Below are 14263 nucleotides of genomic sequence, written 5' to 3' on the forward strand. Positions count from 1 at the left end.
GGGGTGCCCTGCAGAAGGTGTCCTGTCATTTTTGCCCGGACTTCCGCGCACGGAGTGCACGGACTTCCGGGCCGTCCGAAAATCGAGGCCCCGGCTTTTCGGCCTACTTGAGATGACAGGCTTCAAATGGGGAACTGGCGCCCTCTTGTGGAGGCCGGGAGTAATGACTGTTTCCACTGCCTTTTTGTTCTCAATTCATTCATTACCATCTCCCTGTCCAGTTAGTTACCTTTGACAGGGAGTGTGGTTATTATTATTTAATTTATTTTTTAAATGTAAAAAAAAAAAAATATATTTTTTTCTTTTTTTTTTAATTATTAAAATAAAAAAAATTCTTTTTTTTCCAATTATTAAAAAAAAATATATATATATATAAATATATATCTATATAAAAAAAAATATATATATAAATATATATCTATATATAAAAAAAAATATATATATATATAAATATATATCTATATAAAAAAAAATATATATATAAATATATATCTATATATAAAAAAAAATATATATATATATATATATATATATATATATATATATATATCTATATATCTCTCTCTCTCTCATATATATATATATATATATATATATATATATATATATATATATATATATATATATATATATATATATATATATATAATCTCCTTTTTTTTTTTTTTTTTCTCGTCTCCATGCCACAGCCGAAGGCCCCTTTCACACGGGCTGTCTGATCAGGTCCGCCTGTCAGTTTTTCAGGCAGACCTGATCGGACCCTTGATTCTCCTCTATGGAGCAGTAATCTGCCGCCATCTGATCCTGTCCACCAAAAGCAGACGGATGGATCGGATCAGATGGCATCGGATGGAAAGAGACAGACAGTCTGTTTTCATCCAATTGTGCTAGAGGAGAGTGGGGTTCTAGTCGTATTTATGTGTAAATTTAGTATCCGTTTTATTAAATAAAGCTTGGTTGTTAGTTTAAAAAAAAAAAAAACTGGCTCCTAACTTTTTTAGCTGGCTCCTAGATTTCAGGAAAATTTGTCAAGCCCTGTCTTAGATAGGAAGAGGATAAGACTGTTACTCTGTACAGGTGTTTAACATAGTATCCTAAGGAAGCACTTCACCAGGCTATCCAACAAGTAGAAGTTGGCAGCTACAAGCTACGTAGCCCCAAAAAAGTCCAGCAAGGTCTTCCTGGAATCTGAAATCCTTACTACTCTTATGCATGGCCATTTTGGATTCAGGTGTCAACTATAACTTACTTGATCACTTACAGCCTGCCCCTTATTCTACAAACTGGAGGAAGACTGTCCTGAAGCATACTAGGATATGTGATGTGTTGTCGAGGAGGAGCAGACCAATTGTTACATCATCCTGGCCTAGGCTTCTGAAAAAAAGTACTTGCTACCCCCAAAGTGATTAAAGAACTTGCATAAAAATAAAATCATTGTCTATCAATTCCCTTGTTTTTCCAGTGAACTGCAAAGTTATTTTAGAAACATATTCCTTCTTTATTGACTTTGTGCTTCTTTGCACCTCCTCTGATAGAAGCCTGATTTCTGGGCATTACTATTGTTCCACCCCTTGTTTGTGAGCTGGCAGGAATAGTGACAGCAGCATCACTACACCTGTCAACTAGATGGATATTAGAGCATGAGTAACGGCAGTCCTGAGCACTATACCCCAAATGGGGTACGGACATTCTGTTAGCATGACATTAGCATCCCTTTTTTTTCCTAGCGTTTCCTCCTACAAGTTATGTTACTGCCCCCTCCTCCCAGAACTGTTCTGCTGTCCCCTTAAACTCCATCACCTGGATTCTGCTCTCTTAAGCTGGATACACACTATCCAACCTTTGTGGTTAGATTTCCTTCAGATTTACCTTTTCTATGTAGTGCAAGGGCCTGCCAGATTGCATACAAATTGAAAGTGTTTAGGTTTGACCTCATATTATATGGTTTTGGTAAATCTAAAGGAAAAAGTCTTCAGAAAATCTTATAGTGTGTATGGCCCATTAGTGGAAAGCAACCTCCAGCTTGCAGCCTGTCACTAACTCCCTGCGGTGTTAAGGTGCTATCAATATCAAGCAGGCATATTGTACTGCCTAAGTCTGCTGCCAATTGTTCTGCCAACCATGCCTGCACACCAAACTAGTGCTGCAGTGCCCTCAATGGGTCCCACAACAAGCTCTGTCAATAAAAGGCTCATCTGGTATTCATCTCCTGGTTAACGGTGTGGTTGAACAGGGTAGGGGAGGGGAGTGCATGCTGTTAACCAGGCTAGCTCAGCTTATGCCTTACCTATCAAGAATGGACAAGGTGCTACATGCACTTTATCCCTAGAGGTACAGAAAAAAAATAAAAGTAAAAGGAGACTTCTTTAAGATTTTAGCACAGTACCTAGAGTGCCCAGAAAGGACCAACCGATCCCATACTTCTAAATTAAATCTACCAATCGACAAACCAAGATGACAGTCATTTGACCGGAAACATCAATCTATGTCAAGAAAATCTCACATTTATCCATCGGCAGTGTTCGATATATCCAAGTCAACAGATCTTAAGGCCCTTTCACACTGAGGAGTTTTTCCAAGTATTTATTTTTTTTTTAAACACAAAAATGGGCATAAAAAGCTCAAGAAAAATGCTTCCCTTTAAAATCAATATGTTATTTTACACTGGGGTGGTGTGCTTTCGCTGTGTTAAAAAAATCCTACTTGCATAAATTATAACTCCTGACATAAAAAAAAAAAAAAAAAAAAAAAGGACGCAAGAACGCTTCTCTCCATTGAAACTAATAAGACCCGCCTCAAAAAAGCCCCCACTAAGCATTTTTGGTGCAGTTTTTGAGACATGTCCTTTCACCAAAAGCACTACAAAACAACTCAGTATATGCATAGGCATTTTACTTTACTGGCAGTTTTGAAGCGAACCAGTGTAAAAAAGTGCCCTTAGTGGAAATAGCGATCTTTCCTGTCCTTTCTGACTGCCCTCATTCTAGAAAGCAATATTTAGAAGCAATTGTGCATATTAATGTATTTTAATTGAAATGCTGTGCCTAATCCTATGTCAAACTAAAAGGAATACCACTAGTTTAGTAAAAACCTTGACAAGTTCTTACAGAGGAAAGACCTGACACTGTTCACAGCCTACGAATCTCTAGTTCAGTGTGCAGACTATGAGAAATGTCTAACTCAAAACATGAAGGTTTTTGACAGTTGGATATTTTGCTAATAACAAGCCATTTTTTCTCTGTACGGCCAGCTCAACATCAGACCAAATTTAACATCAGTCTTCAAGTTTCTGGTCATACTGCTACAATTATTTTTCATTCAAAAATGTATTATTGTAGTGGTGAAGGCAGCACAGTTTGGCAACAATTATAAGTCACCTGTAGACCATTTTAGTAAATATTCTTACAAACCCTATTTTTTTTTTTCCTAACAAAGACCGACAACAGCAGCATGCAATCATTTCACAGAGCCATTTATTTTTTATTTTAACTTGTATCATTAGCAGTCAAGAAACACACAATATTAAACTGACCAATAACAGTTTACTGTGCCTAGAGACACAAGATGAAAGTCTCCTAATCTGGTTATTTTTAGCTACAATGAATGATAATCTAATGTCAATAGGGAACCTGCAGGTGTCATTAATTAGAGTTTATCTGGGGAATAGCCTTCACACAGATTGGACATCCCTGTCAGATCATTATTGCTTGCCCCCCGATAAACTGGTGCCTTTACCCTCGCTGTAGACCTAAACATGAACATTCACTCAGTACAAATGTTCATGTTGAAGCTGGGTAATGGCAGCTCAAGCCTCAGATGATGACTGAGCCAGGATGAAAATTATCAGCCAAACACTGACTGCATCTTACCACTGTTTAAAGCAGAAATGTCTTTAGGCAGCTGTGAGTGCTGCCGCTGTCTGAATACAGATGGATATTCCTCCATCTACATTTTCAGCATGGATTGGGGAAATCAATTGACTTTGTCTCAGTCTTTTACAGGCCGAATGGTTGAAACTTGAGCAGTCTATGCCCAGCATTAAGGAAGCTCCATTTGAAAAACATGACCGAGGGCGGTAAAATCTTCACATCAAAATCCCATAAAAGCTACACATCTGGCCGCCATCTACTGTCTATGGTCAGCTTTACACACCAAACTTGCTTTACCCAAGATGCTTTAAGTGTTATGCCGTGCACACAATAAGAATATTGGACAAATAATTGTCCATTTTTATTTTTGCATGCAAGTCTCATATGGAAATCCAATAGGTTACTAAAGTTACAAAAATTCTCCTATGAGAGAACACAACTTCGGAAATAATGCATTGTATTCTTTTAGTTTCCAAGCATGCATGGTCACACTATTTTTTTTTTTATGTACAAATACCATACAAATTAAACAAAAATCGTTGGGTTATCATACGAGAAACTTTTTTTTTTTCAAAAATATGAGAAACATTTTTGTGTTTTCCTCTTTGGAACATTTAGTATAAACTGTTGTGATCGGCTCTCTAAAGTTGTGTACTAATGATTGGATTTATAAGTCCCGGTTCACATTTGTGCAATGCGGGAACGCTGCGAATATACAGCGTGTCCCCACATCGCATGCGCACCCCTGGCAGTTCACACTGCCATATGCGATACGCAGGGGGTGTCAATTAAAAGTTAACGACACCCCCAGTTGAGATCGCATATAGCAGTGCGATCTGCAAGTTCGCACAGAATCGGATTGCACTAGTGTCAACCACCATGCGATCCGATTCTGCTGCGGAGAAAAAAAATGGTCATGTGCGTGTTTAGTGCGATTGTGGTGCGAATTCAGTCATACAAACGGTATGGCTGAAGTTTGTACCGCACAGAGATCGCATATAATTTAGGAGCAGTGCGCTCTGAAATAAATGCGGTCTCTGTGATCGCACTAATTTGAACCGGCACTTAACGATCGCTCCAAAAGTGGTATTTTTTGTCCGATTTTCTCATCGTGTGTATTAGGCAAGCGTTTGAAATTTTCCTGGGACGCTAGATGCTCTGGGACTCCGAATTTACAGTTTTCAGTGTAAATAAAGTAAATGTAATTTCTAAAAATTAAAGCACCCTAAAATCTATGGAATACCATTTGCTTTCCGCAACTGTATACTGTATATCAGAACAATGCAATTTATAACAATAATGGCCTAGCAGCTTGATCACATATACCAACAAAAGAAATAGTCCTACAAGTAATCATGAGCACCTGTAGAAAAAACCACCACAACACACACACACACACACACACCCACCTGTCTCATTACAGACAAATTTATGTACTATGAACTATTCAGTTGCCCCTTCTCATTAGAGCTGAACTCCAGGAATCATCTTTTTTTGCAAATGATTCAGGGGACTCAATGCTTGTACACATCTGATATCTGGAGGGCTTCTAGGGGTGAAGTACAGTATATCACTGTAATTGTCTGCACTACATACAGTGATAGCAAAGATCTTCTGGGCGCTGCTTCAGCAGTTTCCCCCTGAATGCTGACCACAGAGGTCTATCACTTGGCCTCTCCAGTTTTACAGTTTCTTTTGCTTTTTTATTGGTTGAACCAGATGGCCTTGTGTCTATTTTCAACCTGACTAACTATGTAACTAATACTAGCCATTTTCTGATTGGGTGAGGTGGGAATTATGACATCACTTCTCCTCTCCACCTTATCCAAACAGAGAACACCCTATATTTAAAAAAAAGTTCAGAATAGAGTCAGTCCCAAGCGACTGACCCTGCGTCCAGTGTGCTGAGAAGAAAACACAAAAGCAAAAAGATCACTAACTGTATGTAGCATGGACTACTACAGTGATTTACAGCATCCCCGCTGTAAAATATGGATATTTACACTGAGCCAAGCTGGCCCAATGTAGGCACGCATAACATAGAATTCCTGGCATTCAACTCTAAAGTGGACCTTCACCCCCTTCTTGTGGAGCGCCGCCCACGGTTCTGTCTGTCTTGTCTAGGTGGGAATGACTAAAGGGCCATACACACTATAAGATTTTCTGAAGACTTTTTCCTTCAGATTTACCTTTTCTATGTAGTGCAAGGGCCTGCCAGATTGCATACAAATTGAAAGTGTTTAGGTTTGACCTCATATTATATGGTTTTGGTAAATCTAAAGGAAAAAGTCTTCAGAAAACCTTATAGTGTGTATGGCCCATTAGAATCAGAGTCACATCAAGCATCCCAGAATCCTTGGGACAATATAGATCACACTGTGCATGCGCTGCAGCATGTCATGGGAGGGGGGGGGGCATGAAAAGCGACAGCAAGATCCCAAATACATAAGCAAAGCAGAATGCAGTGATGGATTACAGCAGGATAATGTTAAATGTTCTAGATGTGCCACTATGTGTTTTAAGGAGAAACCAGGAAGGAGAGTGGAATGGGGGGGGAAGGTCCTCAAAGTAGATCTTTGCCCACCCGCCGTATTTTTCTTTTTATCCCTGCTTAGCGGGTGGTGTGTTGTGCACATTTCAGATTCCTACCCACCCAGAGGAACCAGGGTTGTCCCCCTGACATACACTTGTCTTCTGCTACCACTCGGTCCTGTGCCGCATCGAGAGTCCTGCTGGCTCTTCTAGGTTCAGCCAGCGAGACTCCCAGTGACGCAGCACTAGGTACACCTCACTCCTCCGCGGTGATTGAAGGGCTAGATATGATGATTTTTCAGCAGGTCTTCCCCAAAACTTTACAAATTATTTCATGGGGTTCCTCTATGGCAAAGCCTGTTCTAAAGACTCAATTCACAAACTTAAAGTAGTAGTAAGGCACAGTTAGTAGGGGAAAAAAAAAAAAGTGCTAGTATGCATTGCCACAAGCACAAGTGCGCGGGAGCTGCCATTTACGGCACGGGTTCTGAAGGTGCGGCACTGTATGACGAACCTTCAGAGCTTATATTCACCGGCTGCATGCACTATGAATATCTCAAACAGTGCAAGTTTAGGAGATATTCACAGTACCACTACCTACTGGTAACCCTTATTATAGGCTTACATGTAGGTAAATGTAATGTAACAGAGTTTACTACCACTTTAAAGAGGTTGTAAACCCTCAAAACTTTTTTTTTTTTTGCTGTAACCTGAAAGAGAAACCCATAATGAGCTAGTATGCATCGCATACTAGCTCATTATGAAATACTTACCTAAGAACGAGCCCTCGCCGTGCTGCCCGCTCACCTGTATGACGGGCGACATGTCCAGTCGCCCGTCTTCCGGGATCGCGGCATCCGGCCATCTGATTGGCCGGAGCCGCGGTGACGTCACTCCCGCGCACATGCGCGGGAGCCGACGGTCACGGCACGGGGCTCTGAGGAAACGGTACCAGCGGCCGTTCCTTCAGAGCGCATGCGCCAGTGACGTCACTGGCTGCATATAAGGTAAATATCTCCTAAACGGTACATGTTTAGGAGATATTTACAGTACCTATAGGTAAGCCTTATCATAGGCTTGCCTATAGGTAAAAGTGTCAGAGGAGGGTTTACACACCAGGATAAGAATATTTTTTGAAAAAAAAAAGTGTAAGAGTTATTTGGACCTGCACAGTGCTCACGGTGCCTCCTGGAATTTGCATATCTCATATCCCAGTAGGCATAGCAAGCACTGTGCATGTCATTCACCTAGGTGAATGGGAAGGGGGGGCAGGGTCCACACATTTTTCATAAAAAAAAAAAAAAGGTCTATTCAAGTAAAGTAAGGGTGGGTTGGAGGCAAGTTACAAGGGTGGAGATTCGCTTTAAACCTAATTTTACTGCAGTTACTCTCTATAGCAGCTTCTCTCAATCAGGGTTCCTCCAGAGGTTACTAGGGGTTCCTTGAGTGGTAATCAGTGGTGAAATGAACTCCTACCCAACGCTGTCTGGGCGCCAGCACTGCTTCAGAAAGCCAGCATTATGGGACCTTTGAAATGTTCTCAGCGAAGTAACCACTAGTGAGGAGCTAAGGTGTCCTCTAAGCTCATCTCTACTCAAACCCGTTTTTTTTTTTTTTTTTTTTTTTAAACATACTTATATAAAATGTATACACACACATACAGGGGTTGCCATCTCATCCCTTTAAACCAGGACACATATGAATGACACAGGTTCTGAGGCCAATATAATGCACATAAGGCACAAAGTGAGTTTAATTACCATCTTAATCAGCCTATTTATCTCTTGGTTTATAAGGGATGAGGTGGCAACCCTGACACGCATAATATATATATATATTATATATATATCCTATTAGATTGTAAGCTCTACGAGCAGGGCCCTCTAGTTCCTCCTGTATTGAACTGAATTGTATTCCCTCAAATTGTAAAGCGCTGCGCAAACTGTTGGCGCTATATAAATCCTGTATAATAATAATAATAATAATAATAATAATAATAATGATGAGGAGTGCGAGTTTGGCTAGAGATGAGTTTGGCGAACGCCCAAGCGTTCAGGTAACCACTAGCAAAACAATCATGTTTGCAGTCTGTAGCGTGAACATTCCTCCCACTGACTACCAATGTAAGAATCACTTTTCCCCAATGTCCACCAACCTATGAGGGGGGGAACTATAGTGACCACCATGTAACATGGCATGTATTTCCACTGACCATCAGTGTGGTGTGGCTAACGTATCGTGAACAGTAGATATAATCATTTTTAGCAGGGGTTTCCCCAAAACCTGAAAAATTATTTCAAGGGTTCCTCTATTGTAAAGTCTGTTCTAAAGGCTCAATTCCCAAACTTAACAAAGTGTTTATTTAAAAATAAAGTATAACAGTTTTTAGCCGAGTTCAATGGGGAAAAGAAAGCGACACACCACAAAAACAAGAGGCTTATCCATTGTGAACAGAGCAAGGACTAAAATACACAGATAAGTGGATATAACGGCAGGGCACTCCTTAATGCATAGATATTCTGCACAATGCCAGGAAATACCCTGTATAGCGCCGACACCTTCTGAGGCGCAGTACAAAGTGAGGGCACAGGAAGATTAGAAGATATAAAAGAAGAGTGCTAAGAAGTCTAGGCCAGCCATGTAAATATAGAAGTGAGTTTCTTACCTGTGTGCTCCCACAGCATCCCATTGTGCAGTGATGGTCGCCTGCCTGCAGGTTCCAACCAGTTTCCTTCTCTTCTGTCCCTTGCTCTGATCTCCTTCCCAGGGAAAGGGGGAAATAGATAGAAGAGGGTGGGGGAGGGCAGGGACAATGTATGCACACACACAGCAAATACCGGAAAAACAGGAAAGAAAAGTGAAAGAAAAAAAAGGAGCAGCTTAGAGGCAGGCTGAGGGTGCTGCTGCAGCTCTCACATTGACAGAAGACTGCAGTGCATGCAGGCAGCCCTGTGAATTCCCTTATTATTCTCTTCTATGGGGAAGACGAGTCCCATCTGCTCCTCCTGTCACAGGCTGGCATGGTGCTGCCAGCCATAGCTTTGTATTCGGGAGAGGGAGGGTGAGGAGACAAGGATATAAGCACAGGTTTGCTCCTCTTCTCAGGCTTCCTCTTCGCCTGTCTGTGAGCTGCACTCCCTCACTGGTTCTCTTCTACTCGCTGCTTCCAGCCGGCTGGCCTTGTCTGTGGGGACTACAAAGAAGGTGGGGCCAGAGCACTGCATAGATAGACAGCTTTCACATCTGTGTCCCACTCAAACTAGCACTGACTACTTCCGGCTTGAGGGAGGTGACAGCAGACAAATCCTTCCCAGCAACAGAAAGGCTGCCTGAAAAGCTCTCATTGGGTGGACCTGTAAACAAGGCTCGCTTTTTTATCCCTCTGGTTACAATGTATAAGGTTGTGACTGTGGGAATGAATTAAGAGGAAGCTACAGTGAAAGAAGTTCTGAGTATAATTGGTGCTCTGTAGACAGGATTCTCAGGGCATAGTCCAATGGCTTTTCCTTTTTTTTCAATCATTTTTGACCAAAGTTGAAGTTTTTTGGGATATAGTACCAAACACTTGGTAAAAAAAACTTTCAGAGATACCAGATTCTGCCCTTAGTGGCATTTACAGCATTGTAGGGTCTCATTCAGCACACAGGACAGCGAAAACACCACTGTTACACGCGTTTGGCTTTTTATTTTGCCTCTAAACCAGCCTTTTTCAATCAGGGTGCCTTGAGGGGCACCTTGGCAGTTGGCAAAATGCCTAAAAATTGCCCAAAAATTGTATACAAGTCAGCAAATGGATGAAGCCTGCCTTCTAGGCCCTGTTGACTCCTGAGAGTTTTTCAGCTCGTAAAACGCTCATCTCTGAATTTCCAAAATGCCAATAAGGGCTCTTTCACACGGGTGATCCGATCAGATCCGCCTGTCAGTTTTTTAGGCGGATCTGATCGGATCCTCCATGCAGCTCTATGGGACAGCGGGTGTCAGTGGAGACACCTCCGCTGACACCCGCTGCCATCTGTATCCAATCCTGTCCGTGAAATCTGGACGGATGGAAACCCTATTTTTCCATCCGTTCAGGTATCGGATCCGATCGGATGAGAGTGGACAGGCGGTCCGCTCTCATCCGATCCCCCATAGAGGGCAGCGGGGGCTGTGACAGCTCCCTCTCCGCACTGCAAGCGGAGACGGAGCTGTCATCCACCTGCTCAGCGGGGATCTGCGGATCGATCCCCGCTGAGCAGCACGGATCCGCCTACGGAGGGGGACCGTGAGAAAGAGCCCTAAAGTAAAATTCCATTCAGTTCAATGGCCCCTGTTTACATATGAGCATATTGTCGCCTCAAGCAAAATGTCTGAAGCTCAAGAAAATATATGAGCCTCTCTTTGGCAGATTTCAAAAGTTTTTTGGTCAGATGTCAATGCCTGCCTCCAAACACCTGCAAAAAAACGCCCAAACAAATACCGTTCCTTCCAAGCCCTGTGCCATAAAAGGCGGCTCCTGTGCGCATGCGTGGGAGTGGCGTCATCCATCGCGGCTCCGGACAGTCGCCGAGCCCAAGAATGCGAACCCAGAAGCAAGACGGGTGAAGATGGGAGCCCGCTGCAGCTCTGAGATCTTGGTGCGGGAGGGCTTCTTTTTAAGGAAAGTTTAACATAATGTGCTAGTATGCAATGCACTGGATTTGTGCTAGCATGCCATGCATACTAGCACATTATGTCTTTACCTTGCAGGATGTAAAAAAAAAAAGTTCAGCGGTTTACAACCACTTTGAAGGGATGAGATGGCAACCCTAGTTTAGGCTCATTAGCACATTAATGGATTCTAATAGATTAATAAATTAAAGTGGTTGTAAAGCCTCAAGGCTTTACATCTTAATGCATTCTATACATTAGGGTGAAAAACTTTCTGTGCTGCAGCTCCCCCAGACCCCCTCCTTTTTCTTACCTGAGCCTGATCTGAACCAGCCATGTGCACGAACGCAGCGGCTCCAGCTGTTGTCTCTCTCCTCATTGGACAGATTGATAGTAGCAGGAGCCATTGACCTTTGCTGTCCAGTGACGCAGAGGGTGGTGCCGAGTCCCGCAGTCTGTGTCAATGGACGCAGCAGTGGGACTCAGGAGCGAGCCTGAACAGTTGCCCCTAGGGAAGGCAGCTTTAGGCTTCATTCACATGGTCATAAAAATGTTACTGATGTTATTACACACTTGTTATCCAGGTGAAAAGTTCCTGCATAATGATCAGTAAATTACTTGCGTTTAAATGCGTTTGAACGTGTAAAAACGCATATGCGTACATAATAGTTTATTTTCCCCTTTGTTTAGACTTAACATACAAACACGTATACATGCATTTATACGCGTAAGACTCGGTTTACACTGCCGCGACCTAGGTTGTGAGTTTGCCAGAAGACTTCCTGGCAATTTGCTAGCGACTTGAGTATGACTTGATGCTACTTTCGGGGAAAGCCTGTGTAATCTTCCTGTAATGTCGGATCCAAATCACATTAATATAGATGAGGATCCGACTTGGAGGCGACGTCCATTAACCACTTTAATACAGGGCCCTTTCAACCCCTTCCTGCCCAGGCCAATTTTCAGCTTTCAGCGCTGTCACACTTTGAATGACAATTGTGAGGTCATGCTACACTGTACCCATATGAAATTTTTTTTTTCAGTTTTTTTCACACAAATAGAGCTTTATTTTGGTGGTATTTAATCACTGCTGGGTTTTTTATTTCTTACAAAAAAAAAAGAAAAAAGACAGAACATTTTGAAAAAAAAAAAGTTTTTCTTATTTTCTGTGAGTAAATTTTGAAACTAAGTAATTTTTCTCCTTCACTGATCTGCGCTAATGAGGCGGCACTGATCGGCACTGATAGGCTGCACTGATGGGCACTGATGAGGTGGCACTTATGGGCACTGATGAGGTGGCACTGATGAGGAGGTACTAATATGCCGTACTGATGGGCACTGATAGGTGGCACTGATAGGCAACACTGATGAGCACTGATAGGCAGCACTGATGAGCACTGATAGGTGGCACTGATGGGCACTGACGGGTGGCACTGATGAATGGCAATGACGGGCACTGACGGGCAGCACTGATGGGTGACACTGATAGGCAGCACAGATGAGCAGGCACTGACTGGCAGCACTATGGGCACTGATGGTGGGCACTAATTGGCATTGGTTGGTTGGAGTTATGGGCACTGTTTTTTACTTTACAGTAATCAGGGCACTGATAACCAGTGCCCTGATTAGCTGTCCTAGGCTCCCCTTTGAGGAGGAGCCGCTGATCGGCTCTCCTCGCCACATACTCCTCATTTACATGTGACTGGCTGTGATTGGACTCAGCAGATCATATGGGTAAAGAGCCATGTCATTGGTTTTTTACCAAGATCGGGGTCGCGACATGTCCTAGCAACACGGCGCGGCCACGATTGCCGCACTGCGTGCCCCCGCAGGCACGTGAGAGAGCCCGTTCTGGGGCGCCATCATATGACGGTGTCCCAGAACGAGAGCCGCACTGCTCCGCCATCATTTGACGGTGGGCGGGCGGCAAGTGGTTTAAGTCTATGGGCACAAGTCAGCTTGAAGTAGTACAGGAGCCTTTTCTAAAGTCAGAGCGACTTCAGTAGTGCGAATTAAGACAGCTCTCATTAACTAACATTGGATTTCACATGTCATGCAACTTGGGGTCTCACAAGTCAGATCCCAAGTCGTAGCAGTGTGAGCTGAGCCTAAGTGCCTAAAGTACCTAAAGTGCATGTTGCTAGATGCAGATTTTTGGATTCTGTATTACAGATGTAAATGCAGTGCATGTTTACGCAGATGCTGTTCTCGGTAAAGTAGGACTTGCCTGAATCGTGCCTTACTATTGACTCTGTGAACTGTTTCATTACTGTGACATTGCCAAGTGGCCTGCTGTTACAAATCAGTGCCTCGCTGTATGCATGATGCTGCAACTTGTGCCATTAATGCCAGGACATTTCCACTACCTGAATACTTGTTGAGTAATGACGGAGTACTAGTACTGACTACCAGTGTTACTGCAAGTGTTACCTGATGTATACTGTAATTGTTACTGTTATTTACCTTGATAACTACTTTTTTAAATACAAGCACTTATACCAGCATATGGTCTCTGTGTGAATGCTCCCTCTCCATTGGGTACAACTCTTGGCCCTGTCCATAAACAGGATTTTTGGGGACTGATCTCGGAAAAAGGATACTTAGGAGTTGGTAAACCTCTGCGCTATGGTACAAGCCCACCATATATGATAGAATATGCCAGGCTCAAATTACTTTTCTTTTAACAGCAATCCAGTAGTTTGTGTATTTATCACAATGACTCTATTAAGATAACCTTCAGTAAATGGTAATTATATACTATCTCCTGTGTTGGAGCTGTAGCTTATCTCTTCAAGCATAAATAGAAGGGCCGAGTCATGGAGAAACATATTGCATTTCATTCTGAACAAAAGCACCAAACTTCCCAGCATAAATGCACCAAGCATGCCAATTTCCAGTGCGTGATGATGTGTCTGCTGTAGGGACGGCTGGTAATAAAAAAAGAAAATGTTAAAAAAAAAAACACTTTCTATCATTATTATTGTATGGCTGTTTAGTTAAAATGAATGGTAGGGTGACAGGGTTTAACAAAAATCTTCATATAAAATGATATGGTTTTTAACATATTTAAGCATGTTTTTACCATCAAAAGCCATTTAGACATAGGGCTTATTTCTAAAGCCTCGGGGCTGGCGTTGCCATCTTGGATGTGATGTCAGCAGCACCAGCAGACTCAGAGCTACCACTAAGAGACAAACTTCACTCTCTCAATGAATATTGACTATTTTTAATCA

General features: G+C 42.4%; 1 protein-coding gene across 2 annotated transcripts in view; it reads right to left on the reverse strand.

The window, feature by feature from the left end:
* SLC44A1 (solute carrier family 44 member 1) overlaps window positions 1-9448 on the reverse strand; it is a 294253-nt gene extending 284805 nt beyond the window's left edge. For both annotated transcript variants that reach the window (XM_082273818.1, XM_082273817.1), the window contains exon 1: window positions 9067-9448. In XM_082273818.1, the coding sequence (XP_082129944.1) occupies window positions 9067-9090 (24 nt within the window). In that variant the 5' untranslated portion in view covers window positions 9091-9448. The remainder of the gene's footprint in view (window positions 1-9066) is intronic.
* Between the last annotated feature and the right edge of the window lie 4815 nt (window positions 9449-14263).

The sequence above is a fragment of the Pelophylax lessonae genome, assembly GCF_965119305.1.
Source record: "Pelophylax lessonae genome assembly, chromosome: 1".
Lineage (NCBI taxonomy): Eukaryota > Metazoa > Chordata > Amphibia > Anura > Ranidae > Pelophylax > Pelophylax lessonae.